We start from the raw sequence: 15,892 nt of genomic DNA, 5'->3' as shown, positions 1-15,892 counted from the left end.
CTCTGAATCTGGGCGAACTGCCTTATGCTCCGTCCTCAGCACGCATCCCTTGCAGTGATGAGATGCATTCGCTGTCTGGCTGTAGTCAGTGCTGTCTGGAGCCGGCCTTGGCACCTGCCTGGGCTTCGCAAAAAAGGCCACCCCCCCACCTCCTGGGCATCCTCACCCCTTTCTTTGGTTTCTCATCATCTCTCCTCCTGCTCTCTCATTTGCCTCTCCTCCCAATTTCCCTTCCCCCTCTGGCTTTTCTCCTCCAGCCCCACACAGGTCCTGGGGAAAGCTGCTCTGGGGCTGGTTCTGTGGGCTCTCCCGGGCCCCAGAGCAGACCCTGAGTCCATCAGAGAAGGCTGCACTGGAGCAGAAGCTGACCAGCATCGAGGAGGAGCCACTCTGGAGAAGCATCTGTGATGTCAACGCCATCATCCTGCTAGCCATCAATGTCTTCCTCTGGGGCTACTTTGCATGATTCTGCAGCCCTGTCTAGCTAAGGTAGATACACGTGGCCCAAGCCTGACCAGCCACAGAGACAGGCTGTCTACCTGCTCGCTGTCCAGGCCAGAAGCTACAGAGGCTGAGACTACAAGAGCCCCTGAGGAGCATCTAACCAACTGCTCACTTGACAAGTGCAGAAATGCGGGCCAGAGAGAGCACTCAGTGTGCTCAGGGTCACACAGCCAGACTCACCCTGGGTCCAGGGACTCCAGCTCTCCATTACATTGTCTCACATTCCTACCTCTGTTAAGACGACTTAGGAACTCTTACAGTATGTGTGTCTTGAGGTTAGAAAAGTGGAGTCTACAAGAAAAGAAGTAGCAAGAAATTTGCAAAAATCCAAATGCTCCCTGTTATTCCCTACTCCCCTTCCTCTGCCTCTACATCTTCTCTGATTTTAAGCTCCAGGAATCTATTTGCAGCACATGTATACTGTGGAGGGCTTTTTGTTTGTATTGGTGTCTCCTTAGTGGTGGTTGTCAGAGCCAAAGGAGTAAGAGGCCAAAGATGGAATTAAATATGGTAGCGGCTGGTATTTGGGGCAGGAGATTCTTGAACAATGGACGGTCCTTGCCCCTATCCAACTCCAGCTCTTCCTACTCTCAAATTCAAACATGCACAAAGCTGCACCATACCACAAAGTCCTAGGATTGAGTGGTAAAGAGATGACTTGTTGAAAACAAGAGGAATCAAGGCCCAGCACTCTGTACTTAAGGGTAAGACCAGCAGGAGGCAGCATAGACAACCTAGGAGCCTCCGCTTCTGGCCTGTTGCCTCTCTCCCTTTGCCTGCCAGGCACCCACATTTAAGTGTCCCCTCTCCAGGAAGCTGTCCTAATGCCCCGGGTGGGTCAAGCTCTACTACTCTCACCATGCTTGCACCTGCCCCATCACAGAACTGATCACATGTTTTCTCCTTCCTATACTGAGTGCTTGAAGGGGCAGGGCCCAAGGACCGCTCCCAAGTGACTTTGTACCCCAAAAATAAGAAGCGTTCAACAAATACATGTCCAATTAATCATTTCTCCAAGGACTTTTTCGTGTACTTTGGGCTGTGGCTGGCTGGGTAGTGACTTTCGGGGACCTTACATTGGCATTTAAACAACTGTGTCTTGGATACTAGAATGAGACCACCGTGGGAATGTCCCTTTCTTCTTCCAGCTGCCTAAGCTGTGCCTGCTCTCATCATATCTCTTTAATGCTATCTTTGATGATCATTTCACACTAATCACTAATACAATTGGATGCCAACAAAAGTCTGTGTCTTTGAGGTGTAGCTGATTCCATGAATAGCTCCTGTCACTGCTGCCTCCAAATTCTGGTTTCTAGCTGCCTGTTTCCTCACTGTGCCTTGTGCCAGGTGACTGCTCTCCCCATTGTCCCCCGCTGGCCTGCACTGAGTACTCAGCCATCGCCCTGATTTCCCCACAGCTGTGCGCACACATCACTTGTGTGCAAAGGATTTTGCTGAAAGTTTGGGAAGGGGAAGAATTTTACAACATAGAAGCACAAATTAAAACGAGATATTTTGGGGCCGGCGCTGTGGCTCACTTGGTTAATCCTCCGCCTGCGGCACCAGCATCCCACATAGGTGCCAGATTCTGTCCCAGTTGCTCCTCTTCCAGGCCAGCTCTCTGCTGTGGCCCGGGAGTGCAGTGGAGGATGGCCCAAGTGCTTGGGCCCTGCATCCACATGGGAGACCGGGAGGAAGCGCCTGGCTCCTGGCTTTGGATCCGTGCAGCACTGGGGGTAGCGGCCATTTGGGGAGTGAACCAATGGAAGGAAGACCTTTCTGTCTCTCTCTCACTGTCTATAACTACCTGTCCAAATAAATAAATAAATAAATAAACCTGTTTATTTTAAAAAGTCCCTTGGCAGCCTGCTATGAGAATTTCTCACAGAGTCCTCCTCATTCTCCAAGCTCCACCCTCCTGCCTTGGTTCTCAGCCCCTTCCCTCCCTGCTGAACTTCCACTCCACTCCAGACCCATCTCAAGTGGCTCAGAGATTCATGCATGTGTGGGTGACTGCAGGAGGGAGGGCCACCCCCATCCCTACTATCTTTGCCTGGTTAGCTCCTACTTGTTCATCACACCTCAGCACTCAAGTCCCTTCCTAGGGGAAGCCATATTGTCCCATTCATGATCTCACCACAGCCACCTGCATCCCAAAGCAGATGAGTCCCCAGCAGCCAATACACAGGCCCCCTGACTTGACCCTCAAAGCATGGGTCTGAGCGTATACTGCTACATTTGTGTGATTATTTCATTCATGTGTATCTCCTCCCTAGATTGTGAGCTCCCCACCAAATCCTCATCACCAGAGAGGATTCTGACACATGGTAGGTGCTTAAAAAATGAGTTGTATGAATAAATGGAAGGAAAGAACGAATGAGTCAAAGAGCATCTTAGCAGAGGAAACCAGATATTCAAAATGCAGAAGTAGGGAAAACCATGACACAGCCAGGAATAAAATAGCTTAAGCTGTTTGGAGTGGATAGTGTGTGTGGGCAGGGCCTCTGCCAGTCCTTAGTGAGCAAAAGGCTTCCCACTGGGCAGATACAGCTCGGGTTCCTTCCAGCCCCCATGCCCTGTGGCCAGCTGCAGTCGCACATGCATGATAAGCAGCTCTGAGTGTTGGGGAGGGGCCGGTGCAGGCCTGGAAGATGAGGTTCCATGCTGAACTTGGGGCTTCCTCTCTTCCCTGGGTCACCTTCACAACCCCTCAAATTTTCCCTCTGTTCCTGGTGTCTCCTCTTTCCGTTGATCCCATGTACTTTAACAAAAGTGATCCTTCCTCAATACAAATCTTATATTTTGCATATTTCTTATTGAAGAATCTCTATAAACCATCTTTTCTTGCATGATATGAGGGCCCTGTAAAAACTGCTAGAAACATCCCCAGAGTTTAGACCTTTGATCCCATTCTCTACTCCAGTCAAAGAGAGGTTGTTTTGCACAGGGGTTAAGAGCAGGGACCTGGAAGACTGACCTGTTGGAACCAAATCCTAGTTCTATCTTTCAATAACTACATGATGTTGGGAACATTGCTTAATTGTTTAACTTCTCTGTCCTAGATTTTTTCATCCACAAAATGGAAAGGATAATTACAGCTACTTCATAGGATTATTCAGAGGTTTGAATGAGTTAATTAAAATGAAGTATTGAAGAGTTCCTGACACATAACTAAAGCACTTGACGACCATCAGCGATTCTTAGTGCTCTTAGTAGCAGGTGAGATGAGCACGCAAGGAGACAGGACGCGACACGGCAAGGGTATTTCAGTGCTAGCATAACAAGCTGTCAGAGCAAAGAGCAGGGAGCAGATGCTTCTATCACAGAAATCAGTAAAGGGCATAAAAGAAGTGACCATTGCCGGACTATGGAAAATGAATGGGGGTTTTCTAGAATAGGTCATGAGAGGTAGGACAGCATGTAGGAAAGTTGAGGATACAAAGCGCATAATGAGTTTCCATAAAATACAGATACTATTAGTCCTTTGCGACCATCAATTGGATGTATTTATTTTCCCCTTACAAATCCTATTTGTAGCCTCTTACCTCTAAGGCAGAGCTGTGAGGTTTACTGGGCACTCGGCCACGGGAGAGGGGCTGCCAGCGCCCACACCCCTGTGCACTCACTCTGCCTTTTGGCTGAGACTTACAGCTGAAACCCCCTTCAGAACTTTCCTCTGCTACAGAAAACGCTCAGCGCCTGCTCCTGCCTGCATACGACAGGCTGGACGCGGTGGGAGTTAGCGCACCCAGGAGCAGCCGTAAACCAGTAGTGAACAAGGGTGTGAGAACACGCATGGTCCTTGTCCACGTCCACAAGTGGGACACCTTGGAGGCTTGTTCTAGGATCCCCACCCCCACCCCCCTCGAATCCTCAGAGGCACTGGGACCCAGCTGCCCAGAGCACTAATAGGTGCATCAGGTGCCCGGTGAGGCTTCCTTCCCCTTCCCTGTCTCAGTTCCCCCTTCCCTGGGGGTGTTTCTTGGGATCCTCTCCCAGATAAACTGCTGGCGCCTGGTCTCACCCGCTGCTTCTGGAAAACCACACCGTGACAGTCAGCTGGCCGGAAATCAGACTTAGAATTGGGGCTTTGCAGAATGAAAAGGGGCAAGGCCTGCCGCCTTCCGCCCTTGGAGTCTTCTCCGCGGGGACAGCGCTCCCTCGTCTCTACCTTCAGGCCTCAGCCCCACTGCGGGCAGTGCAGAGGGGTTCTGGATGGCAGGGCTCCAGACAGACCGAGGGGCAGACAGAGCCTCTGAGGTCTCCTTGGGTTTGGAGGTTTCACAACCCAGATTCCTCCCATTTTGTCACTGCATGTTACAAATACCACATCACGGGCCGCACCTTGTTCTAGGCACTGGGGTGCGGTGGTGTCTGTGTCCACGTTTTGGAGCTCTCTAGTCCTCCAGCGAGGCTCTGAGTTCTCTGAGGACCAAGCTATTTCTCCTTAACTGTTACGATGGAATCAGAGAGGCATTGGGGTGGGAAGGAAAAACCCGCGAGACTCGAGTCTGGATCCCGGGAGGAACGCCAAGAGCTTTCTTTTTGGAAGGTGGAGAGGTTGTAGGTGGGCTGGCGGGGGAGGGGATTTAGAGGCCCACGACAAACTGCAGCAGTGCAGGACGCTCAGCGGACCTCAGGGGCCAGCTCAGCAGACCCCTGTATCTCACACAAGAGGAAACTCGAGTCTTCTGGAGGCGGAAGCGCCAGCTGAGGTCAGAGGAGCAATGACGGCCGCCCAGGTCCTCGGAGTTGGAAGTGTGTCCCGGGTGGTGGGCAAGCCGGTGTGGCAGGGGAGGGGCTGAGGCGAGGCTGACCTTTCGAAGCCTCTGTCACCACCAGGCCCTGGACGCGTCCACTGTGGGCACACAGGTCACAGGTACATTTGCATCTTCATAAATGTAACACTTGCACTGCTCGAAGAGGCCCGAGGTCTGCATGTCCGGTCCCCCTCCCCCATCCCACACCACTGTTCACGTGACTCCCTCTTTGCCTGAAATGTTCACCTGTGCCCTCCTTCCCTTCCAGGGATCGTCTCTTCCTGCCAACCTTTCCTGCAGCCTCTCACAGCTACCCAAGTTGGCTGCGGTCCTTCCTCTGGCTTCTGGGGGCCCCTGGGCTTCTACCGTAGCCTGTGTTCACATTTCCCTCTCCTGCGTCACTGTCTGGTGCTCTTTGAAGGTAGGCATTGTGCTTTTCCAGGGATTGCACAGCACCAGGGCGCTCAGCAAATGTCCAATGAGTGAGGGAATGAATGTGTGCCTGTTAGATTCATTCCATAGGATATTTAAAAAGATATATTTATTTATTTGAAAGTCAGAGTTATAGAGACAGTGACAGAGAGACAGAGAGAGAGGGAGATCTTCCATCCGCTGATTCACTCCCCAAACGGCCGCTTTGGCTGGCACTGGGCTGATCTGAAGCCAGGAGCCTGGAGCTTCTTTCGGGTCTCTCACATGGGTTCAGGGGCCCAAGCACTTGGGCCATCTTCTTCTGCTTCCCCAGGCCATCAGCAGGGAGCTAGATTGGAAGTAGAGCAGCCGGGGCTAGAACCAGTGCTCATATGGGATGCCAGCACTGCAGGTGGTGGTTCTACCTGCTATGCCACAGCGCCGGCCCCCATTCCATATTTTAACTCCGCCATAACCAAGAGGAAGGATGAGGAATCCAGTGCATGGACTGCAGAGTGTCAAGGCTGTACCAGGTGTGAGGTCTTATCACACTCCTACAGCTCCTCCAGGGTGGCAGACAGACATCGCTGCCTTTTCAGATGGGCCAATGGTGCCCCCATGTGAACTGGAGGACAGCACCAGAGAACTAAAAGCCAGGCAGCCTCTTCTACCTTCCAGCAACTCCCTCTTCACTTCAGAACGCAAAGCTGCTTGAGGAGTATCAGAGAGTAGCACTAGTCCACCAGGTGTACCGTAGCTGCCCCAGTCTCGGGGCAGCACATCAGCCTCTGTGACGCTTCTCTGAGTTTCCACCTCCACCTCACTCTCTCCTCCTTCATCAAGGCCCTGTTCTCAGGCTCATGTCTCCCCTGGCCCTAGGGGGTGACATGCTTGCAAGTCCGATGGCCAGCTGGCAGTCACCCATGACAGCTACAACCACCTCCCTACAACTTTTCAGAGCTTCTACCCCAACCCACCTCCCCCAGGGCACAGAGCAGAGGTGAAGACCTGCGCCCCAGCTCAGCTTTGGTGCCGCTTGCTTTGAGACGTCACCCCCACCTCATATGTGCTCCTCATCCCTAGTAGAAGGAGGGGCAATGTCTTGAATCTGATGAGATGGACTATCAGGACCCTCCCAACGCTGGCATTGTGTGTGCCCTGTTCCATTCCACCCTTCTCTGCTTGGGGTAGGGCACGGGGCAGGGGGTTGGTGGTGTTGGAGACGTTCAGGGAAAGTCAGCCACAGGCCTGCTTGAGTGGTGACAGCACAAATAAGATGCCGAGAAGTTGTTTTCAGAGGGTAAAGTGGGTTTGCCATTAGCAGTAACAACGATAAGCAGTAGCTTTCGACTGCGGAAGGATGGTGTCTAAAAACAAACTGTGCTCTCGAAAATATCAGGCTGTAATGTTTTTGAAGCAATTTGCAATTGAGCATAGCCTACAAAGGGCCCAGTTTAACGTGTGAGACTCACAAATGTGTCCCTGGGTATGAGCGTTCACATCAGGAGGTGATGGAAACCTCTAGGAGCCCAGGCAAAAGCAGTTGTTGGTTTTCCATTAACCTGGAACAAGTGTCTCTCTAGACTTGTAGCTGTAAGTAAGATTACAGCTTCTGTTCTCAGGGCAAAGAGTTGGGAGGATTTAAAGGTTATATATAAATATAAATCCTAGAGACTTAAATTGAGGTAGTCACAGTTTACTTTCATATTTCAAAATCAAACCTCAGCTTTAGCTAAGATTCACAAAGTAGAAATGTCAGACTTCTTACTGTGATCTTTTTTTTTAAGATTTATTTTTTAAGATTTATTATCTGAAAGAGTTATACAGAGAAAGAAGGAGAGGCAGAGAGAGAGAGAGAGAGATCTTCCATCTGTTGGTTCACTACCCAGTTGGTACAATGGTTGGAGCTGTACCGATCCAATGCCAGGAGCCTGGAGCTTCTTCCAGGTCTCCCACACTGGTACAGGGGCCCAAGCACTTGTGCCATCTTCTACTGTTTTCCTAGGCCATAGCAGAGAGCTGGATCAGAAGTGGAGCAGCCGGGCCTCGAACCAGCGCCCTTATGGCATGCTGGTACTGTGGGTGGCGGCTTTACCAGCTGCGCTGCAGCACCAGCCCCACTGTGATCTATAAAAGTCACCACTTTCACTTCAGGGCAGGGGGGCTTTATATTCTATCTTCTGAGTACAACTCAAGAGTTTGGGTTCATGTCTCTGTGTGGTTTGTATGTAAATTTTTGAATTAAACAGGTGCAGAATGGGAAGGAGCCTCAGAAGGGAGCCGGTGCAGCCTGTCTGGGCTCTTCAGTGCAGGTCAGGATCTCTCTGAGCCGACTCGCTGACAGCTAAGGCAGCCCTCTGCGGGCACACTCCAGTAGTGGGGGAAGGACTCCTTCCTGAGACGCAGCACTCATCACTGGGCCACATTGACAATTGGCAAGTTCTTCCCAGGACTGGTGTTGTGGTGCAGAGGGTTAAGTCACCGCGTGGGATCCCATATGAGCCCCGCCTGGGAAAGCATCAGAAAATGACCCAAGTACTTGTGGACCTGCCACCCATGTGGGAGGCCTGGATGGAGTTCCAGGCTCTTGACTTCACCTGGCCCAGTTCCAGCAATTGTGGCCATTTGGGGAGTGAATCAGAAGATGGAAGATCTCTCTCTATCTCTCACTCTCTCTCTCTCTCTAGCCATCCTTCTCTCTCTGTAACTCTGCCTTTCAAATAAATAAATCTTTTGTTGTTAAAAAGAAAAGAGGCCGGCACCACGACTCAATAGGCTAATCCTCCGCCTTGTGGCACCGGCACACTGGGTTCTAGTCCTGGTCGGGATACTGGATTCTGTCCCAGTTGCTCCTCTTCCAGTCCAGCTCTCTGCTGTGGCCCAGGAGTGCAGTGGAGGATGGCCCAAGTGCTTGGGCCCTGCACCCCATGGGAGACCAGGAGAGGTACCTGGCTCCTGCCATCGGATCAGCGTGGTGCGCCGGCTGCAGCACGCCGGCCGCAGCGGCCATTAGAGGGTGAACCAATGGTAAAGGAAGACCTTTCTCTGTGTCTCTCTCTCTCACTGTCCACTCTGCCTGTCAAAAATAAGAAAAAAAGAAAAGAAAGAAGTTCTTCCCATTACTGGTTAAACTCTGCATCTGGGACAGGCGTTCGGCACAATAGCTAAGATGCTGCTGGGGATGCCCACATCCCATATCCTGGTGCTTGGTTCAAGTGTCAGCTCTCCTGCTTCAAATCCAGCTTCCTGCCAATGCACATCTTGGGAGGCAGAGCAATGACTCAAATGCTTGGGTCCCTGCCACCCTCACAGGGGTCTAGGCTTGTGTCACAGGCTCCTGGCTTTGACTTGGCCTAGCTTCTGGCTTCTGCAGGCATTTGGGGAGTGAACCAACAAATGGAAGCTCTCTCCATCTCTATCTCTGTCTTTGTCTTTCCAATAAAGTGAAAATAAAAATTAAATAAACTGCATCCATGCAGTTTTTAACCATTTATACAAACAATATAAAAACAACTCATATGAATCATTTACTGCAAAATTACATCCCCACTGTTTGTTCCACGTCAGTCATCACCACTCCAGCATGTTGATCATAAGCAAGTGAAGAATAAGTCAGAGAGATGAAATAACACGTCCAAGGCTTGCCACTTGGTGGCCAAATTGGTCCTTGACTCCAGACTTAGGATTCTACTACATTCAGCCCTACTCTCATTGCACTGCTCACTACTGAAGCATCCTTTGTGAATGTTGTGAGTTTCTAGGATCATTGAACACTTAGAACAATCTGCAGTGCAAATAGAAGTCAATCGAATAAAGGAGACAGGCAAGTAAGCACACTATCACAGAAGGACTGGAATTACAAGCACACACGAAATACTTTGGCAACCAGAGAAAGGAACAACGGATTACCTGGTAGAATTGGGGAAACCATCACAAAAAATGACATTTAACTTGTATTTTGACATTTAACTCTATTCTGTGAGTAGCGATTTCAGTGTAGAGAAACAATGAGCTAAAATTCAAACAGAAGAAACAGTGCCAAGCAAGATGAGTGGGTAAAAGTGTTTGGCATTTTGTGGATAGCGTAAGGTACTTGGTGTGGCTGAAGCACAGGAATGTGGGAGTGAACCTAGAAGAGCTTGGAGACAGGACAGAGGTGCTACTGATGACACTGAATGCCACTACAAATTGGGTGGCTTGGAATTGGACTGAGTTGGAGAGAGTAAGGGCAATGAATACAACCAAGCAGCACCATATTTATTAAAGAAAGACATTCTGGCAAAAGGAAGAGACTAAATCGCAGAGGCAGAGACTGCTAAGTGACGGCCACGTAGGAGGTTGTTGCAGTAGCAGTTCAGATGGAAAGGGGAGAGCCCATCCACAGCTGTGTGGATCCACAGATCTCTACAAACAACAAACACTGCCCGGATGACATTGTGATATATTCTACAACGTGGATGAACCTTGAAACCACTATGCTGGGTGAAATAAGTTAGATGCAGAAAGTCAAATGTCATGCATTTCCATTTACAGAGGTCCCTAGAATGGGAAATGCAAAGAGACAAACTAACACTGAGGTTACCAGCAGACCGGGAGAGGGGCGAGAGAAGATATACTGGTAGTGGGCCCAGAGTTTATGTTGTCAATGATGCAAAACTTTGTGAATACAGAGGCAATGAGCATACAACACTGTAAATGTATCTAATGCCACTCAATTGTACACATAAAATGGCTAAAATTATAAATATTATGTTAATCTTTTTTTAAAGATTAATTTTATAAATTTGAAAAGCAGAGTTAGAGACAGAGGAAGAGACAGAGATAGAGATCTTCCACCTGCTAGTTCACTCCCCAAATGACCTCAATAGCTGGAGCTGGATCAGGCTGAAGACTGGAGCCAGGAATTCCCTCAGGGTCTCCCATCTGAGTGGCTCAAGTGTTTGGTCCATCTTCTGCTGCTTTCTCAGGTATGTTAGCAGGGAGCTGGATCGGAAGTGGTACAGCTGCGACTCAAACCCACACCCAAACAGCCTGCCAGCATCATAAGCAGTGGCTGAGTCCACGGCACCACGATACTGGCCCCAGTATAGTGTATATTTCATCACAGTTTTTTTTAAAAAGGATTGAAGGGTAAGCAGGGATGTGCTAAATAAAATAAAACAAAATGTTAATAGAATCTTAAAAAATGAATAGGAAGCATGGAAAACTAACAAGTCTGACAACATAAGCATGCAGTGGCAAAATATGGGATTGGGAGGGCAGGGATGGACAGATAGGAGTATGAACATCTGTCTTCTTGCAATGGACATAGTCAAGAGACTGTTGAAAGTAGATGGGGCAAGAAATAAAGGTTTCAGTCAATTACTAAAGTTACAAATGTTATCAATGAAATACGAGTAGGAGAAAAGGGGGAAAGGCAGTAAACATCCAAGTTTCATCTTTCAGTGTGGAGGGTGGTCTTGCCTTGCCTAAGTTAAGGTAACAGCTAAGGGCCGGCGCCACAGCTCACTAGGCTAATCCTCTGCCTGTGGCGCCAGCATGCCGGGTTCTATTCCTGGTCGGGGCGCCGGATTCTGTCCCAGTTGCTCCTCTTCCAGTCCAGCTCTCTGCTGTGGCCCAGAAGTGCAGTGGAGGATGGGCCCTGCACCCCATGGGAGACCAGGATAAGTACCTGGCTCCTGCCTTTGGATCAGCGTGGTGTGCCGGCCGCAGCGGCCAGGCCATTGTGGGGTGAATGGAGAAGAGACCTTTCTCTCTGTCTCTCTCTTTCACTGTCCACTCTGTCAAAAAAAAAAAAAAAGATAACAGCTAAGGGCATAATGTCTAGAGTTATGAAGGCATCCACCAGAACACTGGGGCAGACCATTCAAAGGAGGCTGTCCCTTAGTACCTGCAGTGGGGGGCAAGGAAGGGGAACTTGATTATCATCATAAGCTGTACTGCACTGTTTGTACCAGGAGATTATATTGCTCTGATTTTTAAAAATTAGAACAAGTACAAAAAGACAACCACCTTTGAATGAGGGCCTGAATTAGGACAGTAGCAGTGAAGAGGAGTGTGAGGACTGGGCGTAAAAGGCATTTCTGAAGTAAACTGCAGGGCTTGCTGACTCTGGGGGAAACAGACCAAGAACAAGTCACAGGGTTCAGACCTCGAGGGAAGATGGCTTAACGCATGGAGGTACAGGAACTAGATTTCATCTTGAGAAGGAAGTAAAAGTGAATTGATTTAAGCACGCTGATTTTCAGGTACGCACTGGATATTCCACTGGCAATGCCAAATAGTTATTTATATCTGCGCATCTGAAAGAGATTAGGGCTGTAAACATTTCCTATAATTCTTGATTGGGAAAAGCACAAAGTAAACTGCCCATAGCAAAATCCATCAAAACTTATGCATTTTCTTTTCTCTCTCCTGCTACCCAGCAGTGTCTGCTGATAGAGTCAGGTGATGCTCGTGGCTTCCTCATAGACCCAGCTGTCAGCCCTGAGCTTCCGTGTCGGCAGTGGTGGTGCTGTCCGCTGGTGTGAACAACTTTTGGAATACAGAAATACTTGAGACTTTCTTTTGTGGGTGAAGCTAGGAGGGTGGAGCTGCTCTTCGTCCTGTCACATTTCTGCAAGCTGGCTTGGCTTACAGGTGCACATGTTGCAACAGGACTGGGTGCTGCAGGAAGGGAGGCAAGGAAAGGGAGAGGGGCTGTCAGATCCCTCCTGCCAGGGAAGACCTGTCGCCTCAGGTGCCAGCAACACTTCAACTGGCAGCCTCAGCAGCCCTGATGGCGCCGCACCTGCACAGCCTCCTTGCCAATGGCCCCACCCTTCGGGGGCAGTCCATATCCAACAACTCGTAAGTAACAGTAAAGACATGGCCATTCTGGCCCAACAGGACATTAGCCCAGAGCTCCCTATGGGTGTGGCTGAGGCTGCTGTCAGCTTGTATGTCCGACCAACCTCCCTTCCTGCCCATCCCTTTGCCCCCCGCCCCCGCCTTCCCCCCAGTGGTCTGGGTGCAAGGGTAGTGTCTAATGAACACCCTGCCCACCAAACTCCAAGTCCTAAACGGCTCAGCAGCCTCCTTGGACTGCCTGCCTGTGGCGTGGTAGGTGCAGCTTTGTTAGGCTCTTCAGCCTAGCTCTTTGCAGATAGACCCTGACTGAATGACTGCCTTTTCTATGGGCACTGGTGAGGCGCTACTGCCTATTTTCTATTTCACAAGACAGAACAGTAACGGGCCTCAATTAATTTAGATGGGCAAGTCACAACAAGACAATCATGTGTTCAGCAAACAACTCCATGCAAACTGCCCCCAAAGAACCCCATAGCAAAGCCCATTAAACCTTATGTGTTTTACTTTCTGTCTCCTGCAACCCTGAAGTGTTTGCTGACATTTGAAGTTGGGTAATAATCATTGACCCCTAGCCATGTTTCTGAATCCTCAGCCAAATTCATGGCTGTCCCATTTTCTGAGTCAGATGTTCTTATCAACTAACCCATTCTAAATAACCTTGCTTCTAGATATAAAAGAGGAGGAAAAAACAAACATCGTTCAGCTTCAGAATCACAAAACTGTTAGAAAATGTTCCCAATGGAAACACTGAGTGGTCACGCAAGATTTTGTTAATAAAAATCAACGTAGTTGAGATGTTCTTCCCGGAGAGTCGCTGCGGGTTTCCTGCTTCAGCAGTGCTGGGACGGACCCGGCGCTCGACCCCTGCCCCAGGCGGCTGGTCAGAGCCAGCCCGCGGCCACCTTCTCACAGCGCTCGGGGACGGCCCCCAGGCCCGCCACAGCTCCAGCTCCCTGCAGCCTCCGCCTCTGCGTCTCAGTCGCCTGCCATGACGACCGCGTCTTCCTTGCAGGTGCGCCAGAACTACCACCAGGACCCGGAGCACGCCATCAACCGCCGGATCCACCTGGAGCTCGACGCCTCCTGTGTCGACCTGTCCATGAACGTGTCCATATTCTCCTTTCAGTCTTACTACTCTGACCGTGATGATGTGGCTTTGGAGAACTTTGCCAAATACTTTCTCCACCAGTCTCATGAGGAGAGGGAGCCCGCTGAGAAACTGATGAAGTTGCAGAACCGGCGAGGGGGCCGAATCTTCCTTCAGGACATCCAGAGACCAGAGTATGATGACTGGGGAAGTGGGCTGAATGCAGTCGCGTGTGCACTGCACTTGGAAAAAAGTGAGAATCAGTCACTATTGGAACTGCACAAACTGGCCACGGACAAAGGTGACCCCCACTTGTGTGACTTCCTGGAGACGCATTACCCGAATGAGCAGATGAAGTCCATCAAAGAATTGGGTGACCACGTAACCAACGTGTGCAAGGTGGAGGCCCCGAATCTGGCATGGCGGAGTTATCTCTTTGACAAGCACACCCTGGGACACAGTGCTAGTGAGAGCTAAAGCCTTAGGCTAACTTCCCCGGCAGTGCCCCTCGGCAGTGCGTGCATGTTGGGGCTACTTTTACCTTTGCTAGACATTGTACCAAAACATCCACTTGCGTACTTTAATTTGTACCATTCCTTCAGATAATGAAAGTTGGTCCCCCCCACCCCACCCAAAATGTACGTACTTAGGATGAATGGCATGAATCGAATGATTCACAACTAGTGGGAAGATGCTCAATCAAAATGCGAGGGGATTTATTTTCTTAAAATTTTGTTTTCATGTGTTTTTTGGTTTTAACTATGTATATTTCCTATATAACAAATTATGAAGCTCAGTAAATTAAGCAGAGAACATCTTCCATCCCATTCAAATTACTCTAAGGAACACATAGATTACTTTAACAATGACAAAGCTGCATAAACCTTTAAATAAAAAGGATTTCAAATGAATTCAATCTTCAAAATTACGGTGGTCCGATGGAAGTAACTAGCATGTACTGAGTGCTTACCACACGCCGGTTGCCATGCTAAAGTATGTGAGGTGGAGTATCTGGTTCAGTCCTCCCAACTCGCCTGGGAGAGCCCCTGAGTCCCGTGGGAATGCTGCCTCTCTTAGCTGTGAGTGCAGCAGCCCTGGGCTACGTGTCTCTCTCTCAGATATAGAAATGGAGATCCAGAATGCTTCTGCCCCTTGCTGCCAACTCACACAGCTGGTGCACACCCCTCAAACTCAGCTGGTACGATCAAGCCCCTGGCTTTTACTGCGCCACACTGAGTACTTCCTACTCTATCAGGAGAGAATCGATGTGGCAGCACAGCGCCGTCCTCACTGCAGCGACTTCCTCTCCCTGTGTTCCAGCTGTTCCTTTTGCCAGTACCATCTTTATGCGCATCTCTGCCTACTGAAGTTCACGTGTCTTTCAAGGCCTGGCTCAGATGTCTGCACCAGTTTCCCTGGATCCTCCCTTCCTCTAGCAGAATTAACCCTATCTGCCCTTTTGTCTCCACAGTATTCTCTACCTGGCATAGTTCGTTTTACCAAGATGGGATAGTAACAGCCTTCAAAAATGTTTAATGAAAGCAGCTCTAGCATTCACACAATATTGAGAATATGCAGTTATCTTGTTCCTTGAAACAGAAAGGAGCATTTTATACTCACGTACCCACTTCTCATCTTTTTCTTTTTTCACTCTTCCCTCAGCCTCTAGAGTTTGTGTGTGTGTGTGTATACACCGTATTTTCCAGATTGAAATACAACTCACCTGTTTCATTCACCTCAGGACTCTAAGTCCCTCAAGAGCAGGGTCAGAGTGTCATTCACGTCTACGCACTCCTTCTTTGGCACCCACACTGTGCCTAGGGCTGCGGTGCTCAACAAATGTGCATTGCATAGACAAACACAGGCATGTAGGATGTGTGCAGGGGTTTCTGAGACCTACTAGGTTGTTTACTAAGTGTGCATGGCTATGTGTCTTCATTCAGGGAGGGAAGAACTCTTATCAATTGCATGATATAGTTCAGGATGTATTTAATGAAATTAAATAAAGTATTTATCAAAAAAATTAAAAAAATTATTAGCCCATTTCCAAATGGTCATACAAAATATTCAAAACCCTCTATTTTAGCTTCTTCTTTTATTTGTGTCGCAACTAAAGAAAGGTTTCCTTACAAAGATCAAAGAAACAACCATGAGTGTAATTAGAGCACACCATATGATCTGTATTGGTACAATCATGAATTCTGCAACATAAGTTGTGCAAAACTACAGTTTCTTAACTTACAATCGAGTTATGTTTCCAAAAACAAGGAAAACATTCTAA

At 49.1% G+C, this 15,892-nt stretch overlaps 2 protein-coding genes across 2 annotated transcripts in view; both read left to right on the top strand.

Moving 5' to 3' along the window:
- Positions 1 to 1,747, top strand: part of SLC5A9 (solute carrier family 5 member 9) — a 32,275-nt gene extending 30,528 nt beyond the window's left edge. The window contains exon 15 of the mRNA XM_008265286.5: positions 258 to 1,747. Coding sequence (XP_008263508.2) covers positions 258 to 466 — 209 coding nt within the window. The 3' untranslated portion in view covers positions 467 to 1,747. The remainder of the gene's footprint in view (positions 1 to 257) is intronic.
- Positions 1,748 to 13,334: 11,587 nt separating this feature from the next.
- LOC100339493 (ferritin heavy chain) lies at positions 13,335 to 14,232 on the top strand. The gene has a single exon (XM_089337369.1). It carries the CDS (start codon positions 13,513 to 13,515, stop codon positions 14,086 to 14,088), a length of 576 nt encoding a protein of 191 aa, XP_089193495.1. The 5' UTR covers positions 13,335 to 13,512; the 3' UTR covers positions 14,089 to 14,232.
- Positions 14,233 to 15,892: the final 1,660 nt, after the last annotated feature.

The sequence above is a fragment of the Oryctolagus cuniculus genome, chromosome 7, assembly GCF_051225735.1.
Source record: "Oryctolagus cuniculus isolate XC-2025 breed Fujian yellow rabbit chromosome 7, ASM5122573v1, whole genome shotgun sequence".
Classification (NCBI taxonomy): domain Eukaryota; kingdom Metazoa; phylum Chordata; class Mammalia; order Lagomorpha; family Leporidae; genus Oryctolagus; species Oryctolagus cuniculus.
The sequence above is the reverse complement of the archived record's forward strand: the minus strand, read 5'-3'. Positions and strand labels throughout refer to the sequence as shown.